Raw genomic sequence first — 17,568 nt, forward strand, 5'->3', positions numbered from 1 at the left:
CCACTCCAAATCAACAAATGTCATTTTTGCCTTGGATTTTTTTTTTTTAGTGAAAGAAATAAAACCTTACTGATAAAGTTAAAGTTTCCTTTGTATCTCCTCCCCCAATCTTGTTCTTTCCTCATCCTTCCCTTCAGAAGTAACCTTTATCATAAATCAATCTGGCATACATCTTTCTTACAGAATGAAATCACAAGCCTGTCAAAATTTTTATTTGCTCCTACTTAAAATTAATAGAGAAATTATAGGTCATAATGTTACTTGATATTTTGATAGCAAATAATGGTTTGACATTAATTACTTTGAAACTTCAAATTACTGTTATGATTATAATTCTTCTCTGAAAAGCTAAGAAAGAGGTATATCAGTTAAGTCTGTGTTTGGCCATAAGTAACATAAAAAGTAATTAATAGTTTTTTGTTTCGTCTCCCAGAAATACAATCCTGAACCTCTAAAATGTTGTGATCAAAAGCATGAAAAACATATTTGTATTAGGAAAGCATTTATTTACTAATGTATGGAATATATGTTAAAAGAAAATTTTGCTCACCAGCATTGAAACCATTAACACACACACAGACACACACACTACTTTGTCAAAAATGTTCAGATTCTCTGAGCTTAGCCTTCTTTCTGCTTGTAGATTATACTATTCAAAATACAAGATGTCTCTAACTGATTCAGATACAAAGACAAATATGAAACGTTTTTCTTCCACATTCCAGTCTATACTTTAACTATAAATATGCCCACTAAGAACACAGTTTTAAGTTTTGTGATTAAATATTACATAAATCATAACATATTGTACTTACTTTCCTACAATCTGCTTTTATCATTCAACACTGTTTTTTAAAATTAATTCAATTTTGTCATATTGACACATTGAAATATACATCATTTAAATTTCTGTGTTATAGCCACTCATGTGAATGTGCCATATTTTATTTATCCAGTTCACTGATGATCATCAAGACTGTTTTCAATTTATCAATATAAAAACAAGGCTGTTATAAACATTCTTTGTTAATTGGCATGTCTTTCAGGCCACTATCAATGAATTAAACAAAGCCCTGGGAGATATATATGATCAAAACAGACATCATTTAAACATCTCTAAGGGTTCTAGTCCTACCAGATAAGAAAACTGTAGTAATTTAGAATTAGTTACACAGTAAATTAAGGGATGCAGCAACATACGCAAAGTTGCAGATCTCTGTGAGAAGAATGGAGAATGTAAGTAATATGAAACTAGACTCAGGAGAGGGAGGCTTTGAGACCACTCCATATGGAGGACTCTAACAAACCAACAGGGCTCCTCATGGTAGCCAAGGTAGTTAGGAAAATCCTCTTAAATGTCCACAGTCAATATGCATCTCAGCCAGTTGAGAGAATAATCTTCAAGACTTCTTAAAATATTTCATTTATTTCTTTATTGAGAAAACATATTTTTACCCTGAGAAGAATAAGAATGTGTATAGAAATGTAGCAAACCAAAAAGATAATTTAAATATTTTTTATATTAAGGAATTTGTATATATCTGGTATTTTAAATATCCATTCATTATATATAAAAGAATTTGCCATATTAAATTTTCTAACAAATAAATTTGTGATTCTAATTTAAATATGTTATTAGGTAATTGATTTAGACTTCTAATCATAGATTGAAATATTAATTTGTAAAGAGTTATGAAACATTTAAGAAAATTTAAGATTTATTATATTGAACATTTTAAATTTATTAAATTAATAAGAATCCCTAAATATCTAAGATTTGTTTGCCCATAAGCAATTGAAGTACTTAAAAATCCAATATATTATATTTATAAGTGGAATTGAAAGGATTTGAAGAGATTCGATTCTTACAAAAGCTTACTTAAAAGTATGTATTAAAATTTGTTGGACTTATAAATAAAATAATAAATACATAATCTAAATGCAAGAGCTTAAGATTAACTAAATTTTTTAAATTTTGTAACATATTTGAAAGTGAATATTTTAAGTGAAAGTAGACTAATTTTCTCTACATAAAAAGAAACATGAGAGAGAGAGAGAGAGAGAGTAAAGGAGGGAGGGAGGGAGGCAGGAAGGAAGGAAGGAAGGAAAGAAGGAAAAACACATTACGCTGATATCTTAGGTATGTCTCCTGATACAAATGTGCAGGAGAGTCTGGTATCATTGGCTTGTATAGTTTTTGAATTATCAGTTTTATTGAATTACTATCCAAAGAGGCTATGCTAATTCATATTCCCATGACCCTTGCATAAGAATTTCTAATTCTCTTTATCTTTGCTGATATTTGATATTGGTTAATGTTTTAATTTTTGTAAATCCAATCAGTGTGAACTGGTATCCTGCATAATTTTAATTGCATATTTCCTCATTACTAGTGAGAATATTGTTTTATAAATTTATTTGATATTCATTTCCTCGCCTGTGATTAATATCTTATATATTTACCAATTTAAAAATTGAATTGTACTTATTGTTTTGTAGGAGTTGTTTACATATACTAAATATTAAATGTCTTTTATATATCTTGGAAATTTCTTTTTCAAATTTGTGGGTTTTTTTAATGTGGCATATGGAATCCTGAATAGAAAGTATTAATTTTGACATAATAATCATACAAAGAATAACTGAGGTTTATTGAGAGCTTACTAGTATCAGTTCTAACTACTTTGTACCTATTTACTCATTTAATCTTTCTAAATACCTTTGATTCTGGTCACAACATTATACATATTTTATAGGTAAAGAAATAGGATAAAATTTTAAAGATTAGGGAATGTTTTGAGTCTTTTTTTTTTAGTCTATCCTGCCATTAGACCATTAAGACATTATCCTACATTTTCTTCTAGTAGTTTGTTTTATTTTTCACAGTCTTAAATCCATTTCGAGTTTATCATTGTATAAAATGTGAGAAAGAGAGCTAATTTCACTTTTTTCCCCTATGTCATTTCTAGGATAGTAAATCTTAAATGGCTTTCCATTTTCTATAGAATAAAGATCAAACTCATCATCATGGCAGTCATATATTTTCTGGTCCCATATAATCCAACTGGCCCTTTCGCTGCTTTTCTCTCAAGCAATTTCTTTACCAGTCAAAAAAGTCTACTCGCCATTTCTTTAAAATGCCATGTACCTTTCTAATTTTCTATCTTTGCTCAAGCCTTTCCCTAAGTCTGGAACAACAGTTCCTCTTTCTTGTCTCCAAGGGAAAATCCTACTCTTCAAAGCACAGCTGAAAAGTAATTTCCTGTGTGAAAGCGTTCCCCAAAGCATTCTTATTCCCATTCTTCCCTTTTCTTCCTCCCATTCCCCTTTCAAAAGTCAATTATTTTCCTGTTCTGTGCTTCTACAGGAGTTTGTTTATTATTTAGGTCTTTATGACTTTATTATATTTCTTGAGCATATATTTTCCCTTTCTTAGAAACCATATGACTTTTGTTTGTAGGTTTGTTTAATCAGACATCTATTCGACATTTGCTGAATGCCTATTATGTGCTAGCACTGTGCTAGATACTTAAATACAAAAGCTTCCAACAGCTTGAAATATTTAAAAAGACTTGTATACAAAATATTATAACTTATATTGATAAATTATAGTACTAGATAAGTACTCTATACATGTGTGAGGAAAAGAACCAACATGCTAATGCTCATAGATTTCTCTTTTACTGCTATCCTAACACATCCTAACAAAGATTTTAGAACAACTCAACTCCCCCTTCTCACGACCCAAGTTCAAAGTTTGTGGACAAGTTCTTAGAGCTCTTGTGGGATAGAAGTGAAAGAATTACAGAGACCTAAAGGGATGGATTTAGGCCTTGGGGCTACTTTAGAATTTGAGGGAATATGAACAGAAGAAAAAGGGTTACTATGAACTCTATATTTGGATCCATTTTAATGGTTTTTGAGAAACCTGAATAAAAAATATAATTAAAAACATTTTTGGCTGTTGAATTGTGTATCTTAAATAAGATTCAGTGTGAGCACAAACACACTAGTACCTTTTAAAATATCTTGTACACTCATTTGTGAAAAAATAAAAAATATTAAATGTTTTATAACATGAAAAATTAATCCATTAGGGTTGCATTCCCCAGAACAGACTAAAATTATTATATAAATAGACCAATGAATTTTGAAAAAAAATTTTATTAGCGTAGTGATTTGGAAAACAGATAAGTAAAAAGACTAAAATTTATCCTTGGTCCTATTCTAAGAATAATGTTTCTAATACATTGATTTTTTTCTCTGGTTTTTAATGCATATTTATTCAACAAACATTTATTGAGTAACTACTACAAGCCAGACACTGCACTAGGTCATAGGGATACAGCCCAGAATAAAAGAGACGAAATTCACTGTTCACAGTTGTGGGAGACAGGCGATTAACAAAATAAATCAATAAAGAATATGGTGTACTTAGATGAGTGTTATTAAGAAAAATAAGTCATGAAAGAGTATTGAATAGGAAGTCTGGGGAAGAGTAGAAGTGCAATTGTAAATAAGGTGGCCAAGGAAGACTTCACTGAGAAAGTGACACTTGAACAAAAACTTGCAGTGGGAAGAGCAACAAACCTTGTGGATATTAGGTAGAGAGAATGACAAATACAAAGTCCTCAGCATTTTTTGTTTGTTTGTTTGTTTCCTATCTATTTATTTATTTAATATTTAAAGTCAAATAAATGGTTATGATTGGGGTGAACTCCCCTTCCTATAACTGACCAAAGCCTAATCAACACTTTTGACTTCCTGGCCACATTTCCCTCTGGTTGGATATTTAGGTTATTTCCTTCTTCTTCCATGTTTTGTTTCTTATCCTATCACAGATTATGCTATAATTAACTTCTTTGATTGCCTTTATAAATATTTCTATACATGAGAGTCCCAGAAGTGGCCAATCTTTGTTCATATTGCTAAATTGCTTCCATAGAAGTTTTACCAATTTTTATTCAAATCATCAGTATAGGAGAGAATCTACCTTTTCCAATGCTTGTCAGTACTAAGCAGTCCCATTAAAAAAAAAAAAAAACCTGCTAACTTGATATATGAGAATGCTATTACATTTTAATTTAAAGTAATGCAATTTTATTGAATTATTAGTGAGGTTGAATTTTAAAATATATTTACTAGTCATTTTTTGTGAATGGTTTCGAACCATTACCTGTTCTTATACTAGAGTCTTAGTCTTTTATTTTCTTATTGATCTGTGAATATTTTTAACATGTTATTATAATCATTATAATATTTACCAGATCACGCATAAAATAGCAATTTAAATATAAAAAAAGAAAAAATTGAAAAGTTATCTTAAAAAAATGGGTATCTAGTAATTCTGATTTACTGGTCAAAATTTTACAACAAAGTTTTGACATTTGAAGACTAGAGTAAGGGAATAGGATAATGCTATACAACAGAAACAAATGCTTACTTCAGGAATACTGGATAATATCTAAAATATTACTATCATATAAAAGTCTGAATATTTGCAGTAAACTTTCTCAGCTATATTTAACAATTATTAAGCCCCAGTCATGTACTAGGCTCAATTTTTAGTTGTTCCATATAACATAACTATTATGCTCAACAATATTAGTATTCTCATTTTACAGATAAAGAACGTGAGGCTCAAAAAAAACAAGCCTAGTAAGTACTGTACCTAGTAGGTAACAACTCTTGGGACTTGGGTTCTTTCCATTGTACCACAATTAAGATATTTAAGAAATGTAAATTCCTTGCGTTGAGTAATATTCGAATATTTCAACTGAACAAAATCATAAAATGACATAAAATTTTGACTTTTGAGTCTTACCCGGCCAGAATCCGAAACAGTGGGCATATTTCTTAGTTCATACACAGCAACCTGTCCATCATTGTCTCCTACTAGAAGGCAATCTGTTTGTTTGGCAAAGAGAACAGTTGTGAACTTGATTCCAGGGTTAGCAACATTCACAATCAGAGGGTCCAAACTGCAATGAATATTTTATTTGTAAAGTCAGCTGTTGTTAATACATTCTTTTCATATGCAAACTAAGAAAAGTCTGAAATATTTTTTGTGATTTCATGTTCCAAAAAACAAAAGCTTCTCTAAGTATTTCCAAAATCAAAATAACTGCTTAATACTCCTTATTCAATCAAAACTTTCCATTTTTAATGAACTAATTTCAACTAGATAAATTAAAGCAATTTATAACTAAGATGTGAACTCATAAATTTAAACTCCTGTGATGGTTCATTGTATGTATTAACTTGGCTAAGCTATGGTACTCAGTTGTTTGCTCAAACACCAGTCTACACATTGCTGTGAAGGTATTTTTTTTTTTTTAGGTGTGATTAATATTGAAACCAGCAGAATTTGAATAAAGCATATTACCTTCCATAATGTGAGTAGATTCAACCAATTTGTTGAAGGCCTTAAGAGAAAAGACTGAGTTCCCTGAAAATTCTGCCTCCAGACTACCTGTAGACTCAGGACTGCAACACAGACTTGGGACGGAAATTCAAGCTCGCCAGCCTGTCTTGCTAGTGTGAGACTTGCCAGGCCCCACAGTCATGTGAGCCAGTTTCTTAAAATAAATCACTTTCTCTCTCTTTATTAATTTTGTTTCTCTGAAGACCCTGACTAATATAACTCCTTAAATAATCAATGTCATTTAATAGAAGAATATTTTGATCCAAATAAACCTCTGAAACATAAAATAATATTTTGAACAAGAACTTTTTCTACTCTTGTTCATCCGAAGCAATCCATCAATGCCCTTAATAAACAAACAGAAGCAGCAACTTGCAAGTTTCTTCTGAAGAAATGCTGTCTTGGGAACTACAGTTTTACCAGAAAATTTTAAATCAGAGGCAGGATCATTTAAGTAGCCACTTTACACTCTAAAATAATTGCTTCGTGAGGTAATCATTGATTTTTGATTCAAATTGTTTTATAGAACAAGCCATGACAAAATTTTAAAGTTATTAAATTATTAACTTCTAGGGGGAAAAATTGTCATTAAGAATAAACCTGTTGAATTTTACATATTTATTTTAAACAAAAATGTATTTCCTTGCTCCTTCTGCTAATAACTAACATAGAGATCTACAATATTTTCCAACTGAAGAAGTAGAATCAACAAAAACTTTATTCTAGCATTGTATAAACTTTCATATTAAAAAGATAGATGGGTCTAGATGACACTCTAATAACTTCGGTGTAACACCTTAAATCAAAAATTTTAATTAAATGCATGCCCTTTTGAATACATTTTGAAACAAGGTAAGAGAATAGGTAAATATTGTAAAAATAATTATTTTGTTCCTTTTCTTTATCTTATTATAAGAAATCTTCAATTAAGAACAATCAGCTGCCTCTGCATTCTTCTTATAAACAAGGCAACGAAAAAGAATTCAAGGTAGTTACGATATCCTATAGCAACCTATAATCATTTGAGATGAGTAAGATAATCTATTTTGTTTAAAATATTTTTAAACCACATATTGTATAAGTAATTAACATTAATATACTATCCTAGAATATATTTTTATTCTCAACTCTCACAAATTAAACATTATTTGTTTTAAAGTAACTATAGTTCTAACTGATGTCAAAACTATCAGGTATCATTTAGTTTGAATTGCTTCTACTAGAAATATTCCCAAGAAAAATATTAACACTTACGTGCTGATATGAAGGTCCCAAATCTCCACTCTGCTCTCATTCGCAGCTGCAAATATATAGGATGATTTTGGAGACCAGGCAACATCATAAACAACGTGAGTAGTTGGATAAAAACTCAAAAATGGCTTGAGATTCTCCTGCTGCCATATAATAACACCCCAATCTGCAGAACAGCTTAAGAATACATCGAGACAAAATGGATTCCATGCTATTTTATAAACTGGACCCTAGAATTAAAATAATAAATTAAAACTCGTAAGTAAATAGTATTTAATATTTTATATTTAAAACTTGATCAACCAACTAAAAATACTAAGATTTCTAGAAGATTTATGCACCATGCATTATTGTGTGGGTATTATTTTAGCTGAGAGTAAGGTCATAAATTGAATCTTCTTTCAATTATGCCATACAAAAACATAAAAAGATAATTGATACAATACTCACTAAATATTAATATATGGTATACTTATTTACTTTAAAAATATAAGGAGTATTAAGAAAAAGATAGAAATGGAAAAAATGAAAATATATCTGGAATAATCATAAAAAATATGTAGAATAGGTATATGTCAGAGACAATTTTACTTTAGCATCAGCATATTACCATAAGCAAAGTCTTTTAGAAACAAATAAAAATTGTGACTTCTATAACTTGCAAGAAGAAATCGAGGATATTCAGAAGCCAAATAAAATGCCCCACACATTATCGGTGGTTTCTATACAAGAAAGCACTTATTTTGAGTTGGATTTTTAACTCTGAAGCTGTAAATTTATAGTATATTAAAAATACTGTGTATAACAATACTATGGTTTCAGAAATGTTACAAAATAAATTTTTCATACCTACTATAATTAAACTAACCTTATGTCCTTTGTAGGTATCTAGGTATTGTTCATTATATGAACAAGAACATTTGTGAATATGACCTTCTTCAGTGCCGGCCAAATAGATATTTGTGTCCTACAACACACAAAAATCAGAATGCATTGGCTTATAATACATTAGTAAATATGCTAAATAAGATTAGACCATTCAAAATCTATTTAAAATCAATTCTAGAACCAAAACTAGAAATACTATCTTTAAAAAAGTTGTCTTTTGTCTTTTTCCTTCTACCATGATTTTATTATAATTAAACTACCGAAGGACTACTGTATAAAGAAAACATAGTTTTTTTCTTTGCTGGAATAGAGGGTAGAATTTAGTAACCTGTCTAGAAATTACATGAACAAACAGTAGCTTAAAACAAGGAAGAAGTGTTCTAACACTTAGAGCTACCTGGCAATGGAACTAGCAGTCCAAGGAAATAGTAAGTGTTCTTTCATTAGAACTAGTCAAAGAAAAGACAGGTGACTTAACTATTTATGACTATAATGCTGAAGAAATGATTCTTGCTGGGAAGGAGAAATTGACTAGATGATGTCTCAGACATCTTTAACTCTAAATGTATATACTAAATAAGGATTTTAAATATATTTCCTACAGCAAAGTCATAGTTAAAAAGTCTGAAAGTCAACGTTTTATGTCTTGGCTACATAGTCAGCAACATCTGTGAGCATTTTAGACCTACTGGATCAGAATCTGCATTTTAACAAAATTTCCAAGTAATTTATATGTATGTTAAAGTTTGAGACACACTGCTCTGGCGTATACCGTATTTACAAATGCAACTACTAAATCATGGGGTATGTGCAATTTCAAATTATACAATAAAGTACATTTTTTTCCCCAGAGTAGCATTACTAACTTATATTTAGCAGTAAATAAAAGTTCTCTTAAATCCACATTCTCTTAAACATTTGGTTATATCAGAAATCTTAAATTTTGCCATCTGTTAGATGTAAAATTAACCTAATGGTTTTAAGTTCCATTTATGTGAATATATTAGGGAGTTCTCTCAGGAAAAACCTCTTTGAGATTACAGGAATGAACAGAGGTTTGCACTATGACACAGTTGCAAGAGGGCTCAGCAAAACCCTCTTGCTCTGGAGCTGAGACATCTTTTGGGAGTCTTGTCTCTAGGCAAGGAGGCCTAGACTGCACCCCACACACACACATCCCACCACCACCAATAAACTAGTCAGGTAAGATGATAGACTCAAACCAAACTGTATCAATAATCAAACTAAACATCACAATTAAAAGGCAGAGATTGTAAGATTGGATAAAAAGGCAAGATCCAACTATGTGCTGCCTATAAGAAACACACTTTAAATATAAAGATACAAATAAGTTAAATCTAAAAGAATGGAAAAATGATAAACCATGATAACACTAGTTAAAAGAAAGCTAGAGTGGCTACATTTTTATCAGACTAAGTAAATTCAGAATAAAGAATGTTATCAGTTATAAATAATGTTATTTCATAATGATAAATGAGTCAATTAATCAAAAAAATAATAATCCTAAACATTTATATACCTAAAACAAAGATTTACGATATATAAATGAAATACTGATAGAATTACAGGAAAAAAATAGACAAATCCACAGTAATGGTCAGAGACTTCAATACATCTCTCTCAATAATTGATGGAAGAAAAATGCAGAAAACCATCGAGGGTATACTAAAACTTGAACAACACCATCAACTAACTTAACACGATTGATGTTCATAGAGCAATCCACCCAACAGCAGAATACACATTTTTCTCAAGTGCACAGAGAACATTTCCCAGTAAAGATTACATTCTGGGCTTTAAATCAAATCTCGATAAATTCAAAATTATGCAGTTTATAAAAAATTTTTCTCTGATAATGATGAGATTGAATGAGAAATCAATAACAGAAAGATCCTTGGAAACCCCTCAAACATTTAGAAGCTAAATAACATGGTTCTAAATAACCTATTAATCAAAGAAGAAATCAAAGGAGAAATTAGGAAGTATTTTTAACAGAATGAAAATTAAAATTTATCAGTTTGTGGGATGCTGCAGTATTTATGGAAAAAGTTATAGAACAAATTCCTATATTAGGAAAAAAAGTCATAAATCAATGATCTCAGCTTCCATGTTAAGAAATTAGAAAAAGAAGAGCAAATAAAATCAAAGTAGAACTTACGAAATAATAAATATCAAAGTATAAATCAATGATATAGAAAAGAGAAAAAGAATAACGAAAATCAGAGAAATCGAAAGCTGATTCCTTAAGATCAATAAAATTAATAAATTTCTAAACAGACTAATCAGAAAAAAGAGAAGATACAAATTACTAACAGGAATTAGATGATAGTACTATGTGTTTTATAGCTATTAAAGGATAAAAGAGAATATTATTATGCCACTAAATTCAACAAAATGGATGAAGAAGACAAATTCCTTGGAAGACACAAATTACCTCACTTAAGAAGAAACAGATATCATAATAGCTCTATATCTAGTAAAAACTTGAATTTTTAGTTAAGAATTAAATATCTTCCCAAAAGAAAGCTACAGACCCAGATGGTTTATTAATTTTACCAAACATGTAATGAAAAATACTACTACTTATATGAAAAGTCTTTCAAAAAAGTCAAGAAGAGGGAATATTTTTCAACTCATTCTGTGAGGCTAGGATTACCTTGATACCGAAACCAGACAAAGACATTACAAGAAAACTATAAACCAATACCCCTTACAAAAAAGATGTAAAAATTCTAAACAAAATTTTGGCATATTAAATCCAACAGTATATTAGAAGGGTAAAACTTTCAATAAATAGTAATATAATAGGATCTTTTCGACCTAATTAATTGCTAAAATCTTTCAGCTTATATCATACTTAATAGTAAAAGACTGAAAGTTTTCTCCCTAATATGAGAAACAAGACAGGGATATCTGTTTTCACTTCTATTCATCCTCGGGCTGGAGGTTGTAACCAGTACAATAGGGCAATGAAAAGAAATAAAAGGTAACCAGATTAGAGAGGAAAAAATAAAACTTTACAAACTACATAATCATCTTGAATTCCTTACACCAAGGACATTTCTAAGACACCAGATTAGCATTTCTCAACCCAGAACTATTGACATTATGGGCCAGTTAATTCTTTGGTTGGGAGCAGGATGAGGACAGTGCTTGTCTTATTCCCTGTAAGATGTTTAGCAGCATCCCTAGACTCTGCTCATTAGATGCCAATATCTCAAGACATTGTGAAATGTCCCCTGGTGGGAAAATAGCCTGCTCCCTGTTCAAATTGAGAAACACTGTTCTGGAGTTGATGAAAAGTAGATTACAGGAATTTGAGAACGAAGGTAGTTAGAATATGACAGCAGTGTTGTAAAAGTGAAACATAAAGGCCTGAACTACTTTAGCAGTAGTAAGCTTGGACTGGATGGAGCAGGATGATAAGACTTAAATACTATCTGGATGATAGGGCAGAACACAGTAGGAGCCTAAGTTTGGGATTGTATAATTAGGTGGATGATGGTGTTACTAAAGAGATGACTGTATTACATATAACAAAAACACACAGGACATATTTTCTTAACAGTGTGTCATAATGGCTGGATTTTCTGTTTCCAAAGAACCTCAAGATAAAAATAATTTGAAAAAGTAGAACTCCCTTAACTGTGCTTTGATTTGATTGTGGTCTTGCTAAGCATGAACTTAAGTGGTCTTCCTGATCCCCAGAATCAAATGAGTTGCTACTTACACTGAAGTTATAGAGGACTATACAGTGCATTTGGTTTCTATCTGTATGATAGAGCAGCAGAATACACAAGAAGGGCAAGGAAGAGCACTCAAGTTAAACATGAAGTTTTAAAGAGGATCTTGCCACATAGTTCCTCAGAATTACAGGCCTTTCCTCTAGAAAGCAGATAAAGATATAGTATAGGAAACTAGGTGTGCCATTCAAACTTAGGTTGGCAGCTATGTTTATTTTTTTACTTACAAGGCACAATATTAATTAACGTATTAATATTTTGTCCTGCTTTATATCTTAATACACTTCAAGTATTGGAAACTGTTATATGCAATAACAAAAAATGGACTGAAATAATTTACCTTGGGATGAAAAGCAAAACACATTCCAGGAGCCTGTCGAGATATCAAAGCTTCACCTTTCTTTTCTTTTTCTCCTCCTTTTTTGTTGCTGCTGGCAGTAGTTCGCCTCAAACGCATCAAATCTTTATTTAAGGAAAAAATATGGAACTTATTTACCATATAAGACAGTATCATAAATATAATGTGCAAACAATATTATGATTTCTGCCATCTTTTGTGTGTGATTAGGTTAAAGTTAGCAAATTCCAGAGCTAGATGCTTTGAAAAACAATGACTAAGGCCAGTTTTTTTCTTATTTAGTAAAACCAATATTTGTCACCTCTTACAAATGGTTTACTAGGAATTTTTAATTCAACACATAACAAGAGAAAGATAATTTAATATATATGTATGTATGTATATATTTTTTACCATGACAGTCTAGTCCTTTCCGTATAACCCATTTGGAGATTCTTCCATCTGCTGATATAGAAACTAGTATTTCTCTTTTGTCGTCACCTGTTGTTCCTCGATCTTGTTCTATCCACTGTAGTTGCCATACAGGTCCCAAATGTTTTTGAGGTGATTCACTGAAACAGGGAAAGTTACTAAATATAGAATCATTATAATAATTTTTTTAAAAGAACTTTGAGTTTAAGTGATAAAGGTAGCTCTGTATAGCAGCATAAGCTACTTACAGAATGATGCTTTTATTTTTCAAAACCGGACTTTAAATATTTTGAAAAACCAAAAAAATCATTTTTTCACTTAATAGTCACTGCTATTTTTCTCATTTCTTACTAAAAAATTTTTTACTGCCTTTAATTACACTAGGTGTCACAATAGGAATACAAGAGCAAATATTTCCTTTCTTTTCAAAATCTATTTCACTTATTCTATTCATTTACTTTTTCCTAGTTAAAAGTTGTTTAACTTTTATTCACTTCTCAATGAATTTTATCAGTGGATTTTAAAATCACTGAGGTTACTATTTTCCTAACAGATTCATGGGCTGCTCTGTTCCTAGTACTGACTTCCTTGATATTTTTATGCAAACTCTCGAAAACAATAGTTCTGAATCTTTTTAAAATCATAAATATCTTTGATTATTTGGTAAACGTTATAGACCTTCCTGGAAATAAGCAGAAAGGCCCACACTTACAAAACTATACAGACAATTTCGAAGTTTAATAACCCCTGCTTTAATGCCTATTTCCATCCAGTTCTAGTTATTTATTCCAACACAAATATCAGTATGCCACCTCATTTTTGCCCCATTGTTATCTAGTCTATTACAGAAAACTAGCATATTCAATATCTTTCTCCTTTAATTTTTTTATTTTCTCAATATGACTCATCCATTTATTCATTCATTCTTAATGAAACACTGTAATCCTGCTAATAAATCTGATATTACCTGACCTACTAAAGATACAAAGGCAAGTAAGATTTAATCCTTGCCCTCAAAAAGCTTACAGCTTCTTCAGGAAGATACACACACACACACACACACACACACACAATAATAATAATAATAACACACACACACACACACACGTACATACATATGTATATATGTGTACATATATACATATATGTAAACAATTTATATATATCATGAAACATGCTGTGATAAAGGTATGTATAAGATGAATAAAAGAAAGAAATGGGAATTTTTTCTGGAGGAGGTGAAATTGAAACAATGAAGGAGATAAACTTTCAGTTATGAGTAAGTTCTGGAGATCTAATGTATAGCATGGAGAGTATAGTTAATAGTACTGTATTGTATACTTGAAATTTGCTGAGAGAGTAGACCTTAAGTGTTCTTACCACACAAAAAAAGGTAACTGTGAGGTGATGGATGTTTTAGGTAATTCGATTGTAGTAATCATTTCACAATGTACACATATATTTAATCATCACATTCTACACCTTTAAATATCACATTGTACAACCTAAATATATACATTTTTCTCAGTTATACTTCAATAAAGCTGGGGAAAAATAAATTTTTAAAAAGAGTAAGCATAAACTGACAAGCCAAAGGAAGTTTGTCAGTGAGGAAGGCAGAGAAGGAGATGAAGGAGGTATTAGGACAGAGCATTCCAATTGGAGAGGCAGGATGAGGAATTATTAAATGTTAGAAAAATAATAGCATCACACTCACTAACAACATAAACATTCCCTCAAAACCAAATAACATTAAATTTTCAGTTCTCCCTAAAAAAGCATGTATAATATGTTTATATTAGATATAATGGATTTATACCCATTTGTAACAGATTCTTACCTACTATCCAGAACTGGAACATTACTGTTGCTTTGTACATTATAAACTGCAATGGTGCCATTGTAATAGCCAACTGCTAAAAGATTAGGTGCTCCAATTGAAAAATCCACAGCAGTAACTCCATATGGACTCTGATAAATACGTTCTGGCCACTGAATTAAAAAATAATTACATTACATTTTAAACTTGGTTTTGTAGACCACAGGAAAGTAGGGTATGATGATGACTGAAATTTAGTGTGGCATTAGGGATGTGAGAGGAATTAGTCTATGTTCGGTTACCTCTCTCTTCTAACTTCCAATAAAGATGAGAACAAAACCTTTACTTTGATGAAACCTCAGAGCTCAATAAGTTTAAGAAATACAAGATGGGCTTTTACAATAATTATCATGTTTTGATAATCTTTCATCAGGATTTATATAACCATCACAGGTTTGCCTTCTTAAAAAAATAATGAATTCTAAATTATCTAGCATATATTCCTATCTTCCAGTATCTATTTCAGATTTTGGGATTATCCAATCACTTCTAAACAATAGAAGAAGCTCTAAAACTCTCTAAGGTATTCTTTTCTACAACTCTGTCAAGTGTTGCTGTTTTGCTTTGTTTCCATGTCTAATACAAATTCTTTCTTGTTTTTACACCCTACAAGGATAAGAAGATAACCTGCTGATGATGGATCTTATATCAATTTGTCCATATGTTTAAAACTGCTTCTTTCTTTGTTTTATGCTATATAAACCCAGCTTCCTAACGGACTGGGATTATTTATAAAAACTCTATTTTTATAAATAATCCCAGTGCTCTTCTGATCCCTTTCTAAGTTTTCCACTTTACATTTCAGTTGTAAATTAAAACTAAATGTAAAGCATTAAAATAACAAATTGACTAGGGCTACTGAGCAAAAAACAAAAACAAAAACAAAAAACATGACTGACTCGTATTCATTTCCTTTGAAAAATCCATGGCAATAAGAGGTTCATATTAATCTATTTTATATCTACTGAGGATGGCAGAAATCTATCTTATAAGGTGATAAAGAGTTATTCATATATTAAGAAACAATCCAATATAAAATGAAACATATAATTTCCAAAGGATTTTCATTTGCAAATCCATTCTTCTTTATAATTAGCCATGATAAACAATACTGGTTTAGCTCTGGATCATCAGATCTAACAGCACATCGTAGATGCTCAAAAAATATTTATTGAATGAATTTCTTTATCCCATAGCAACAAGAACAAATTTTAATTGTCCTTACTTAAACCAAAGGAAATAAAATCTTGCTTGAAAAACTTTTCTTGACTTTAATTATTACACACAACTATCCACTTTATAAGAATTATGCCAACATTTAATTAAATGTCTTATTCCTGTTTCGGTTACCATGGGATTCTTTATTGACCAGCAGCAAGCCAATCCTTTTTTTTGCTCTTTAAATCCAAAGTGCCCATAACCAACAGCCAAAAGGTCCTGAAAACCAGAAAAATACATTTAAAATAAGAAAAGATGGCATACAAATATTGGCAAATGAATAAAGATGCATATTGATGAACTGTTAAAAATTATGATAACATTTCAATTGAGAGAAAAAAAACCAGTATACCATCTATTTTTGCTCTATAGCTCCATCTTTCTAAGCAATTATAATAATAATCACATTTTCAGATTAAAGAATAAGTACCCAAAAAGAACTAATTGCTAACACGTTTTTTTTAAATATTAAGATAATCTTCCAAGATTGTATTATTACATTGTAATATCTTACAGGTTTTTGAAAATGACCTAATCACTTTAAATGTAAAATAGAAGACATTTTAATTAAAGACAGGTGCCATGGATTGAATTGTGTCTACTCCCCAAAATTCAAACATTTAAGTCCTAATCTGCAATGTGATTATATTTGAGGATAGGGTTTTTAGGGGTTAATTGAAGTTGAATGCGGTCATAGGGTGGGGACCTAATCCAATAGGATCAGTGGCCTTATAAAGAGCAGAAGAGACACCAGAGCTCTCTCTCTCTACCATGTGAGGACATAGCAAAAAAGGCAGCCATCTGCAAACCAGGAGGAGAGCCCTCACCAAGAATCAAATCAACTGGCACCTTGACCCTTCACTTCCCAAACTCCAGAACTATTAGAAAATAAATTTCTGTTGTTTAAGCCACCTGGTCTATAGTATCTCGTTATGGCAGATTGAGCTCACTAATACATGAAGTCATTTAAAGAAATGCTTATATAAGTACATATAGACAAGCGTATAATGATTGACCAAACAACCTCTTCTTTGTAATCAGAATACCTTTATAGAAAATATATTATTATATTTTCTTGCCATCATCTTACTTTCAAGCTAACATCATCTCTCATCAATTCCCTCTGCCTTAAAACACTCTTTACCACCACCCTTTATACTCTGCATTGACAAATTGTTATTCATCTTTTCTAGACGCAGCATAGGCACCACTTCCTCTAAGAAGCATGAGCCTCTCTCATGTGCTCCCGCAGCACTATTTATTTTCCTTATTAAAGTATATAGATAACTATTATGTGGGCAGGGTTTATGAATGACTAAATTACTACTGTATTCCCAGTGCCTTAACAAAGTTCCTGGCACAGAGGAAATGTTCA

The 17,568-nt window shown here is 30.8% G+C and overlaps 1 protein-coding gene across 1 annotated transcript in view; it reads right to left on the reverse strand.

The window, feature by feature from the left end:
• The window catches only part of DNAI4 (dynein axonemal intermediate chain 4), an 82,780-nt gene that overhangs the window by 3,892 nt on the left and 61,320 nt on the right, over positions 1–17,568 (reverse strand). The window contains 7 exon segments of the mRNA XM_039838521.1: positions 5,825–5,981; positions 7,679–7,905; positions 8,544–8,642; positions 12,668–12,789; positions 13,079–13,236; positions 14,937–15,088; positions 16,326–16,412. Of these exon segments, the coding sequence (XP_039694455.1) occupies positions 5,825–5,981; positions 7,679–7,905; positions 8,544–8,642; positions 12,668–12,789; positions 13,079–13,236; positions 14,937–15,088; positions 16,326–16,412 (1,002 nt within the window).

This window comes from Pteropus medius, unplaced genomic scaffold, assembly GCF_902729225.1.
Source record: "Pteropus medius unplaced genomic scaffold, Ma_sr-lr_union100, whole genome shotgun sequence".
Lineage (NCBI taxonomy): Eukaryota > Metazoa > Chordata > Mammalia > Chiroptera > Pteropodidae > Pteropus > Pteropus medius.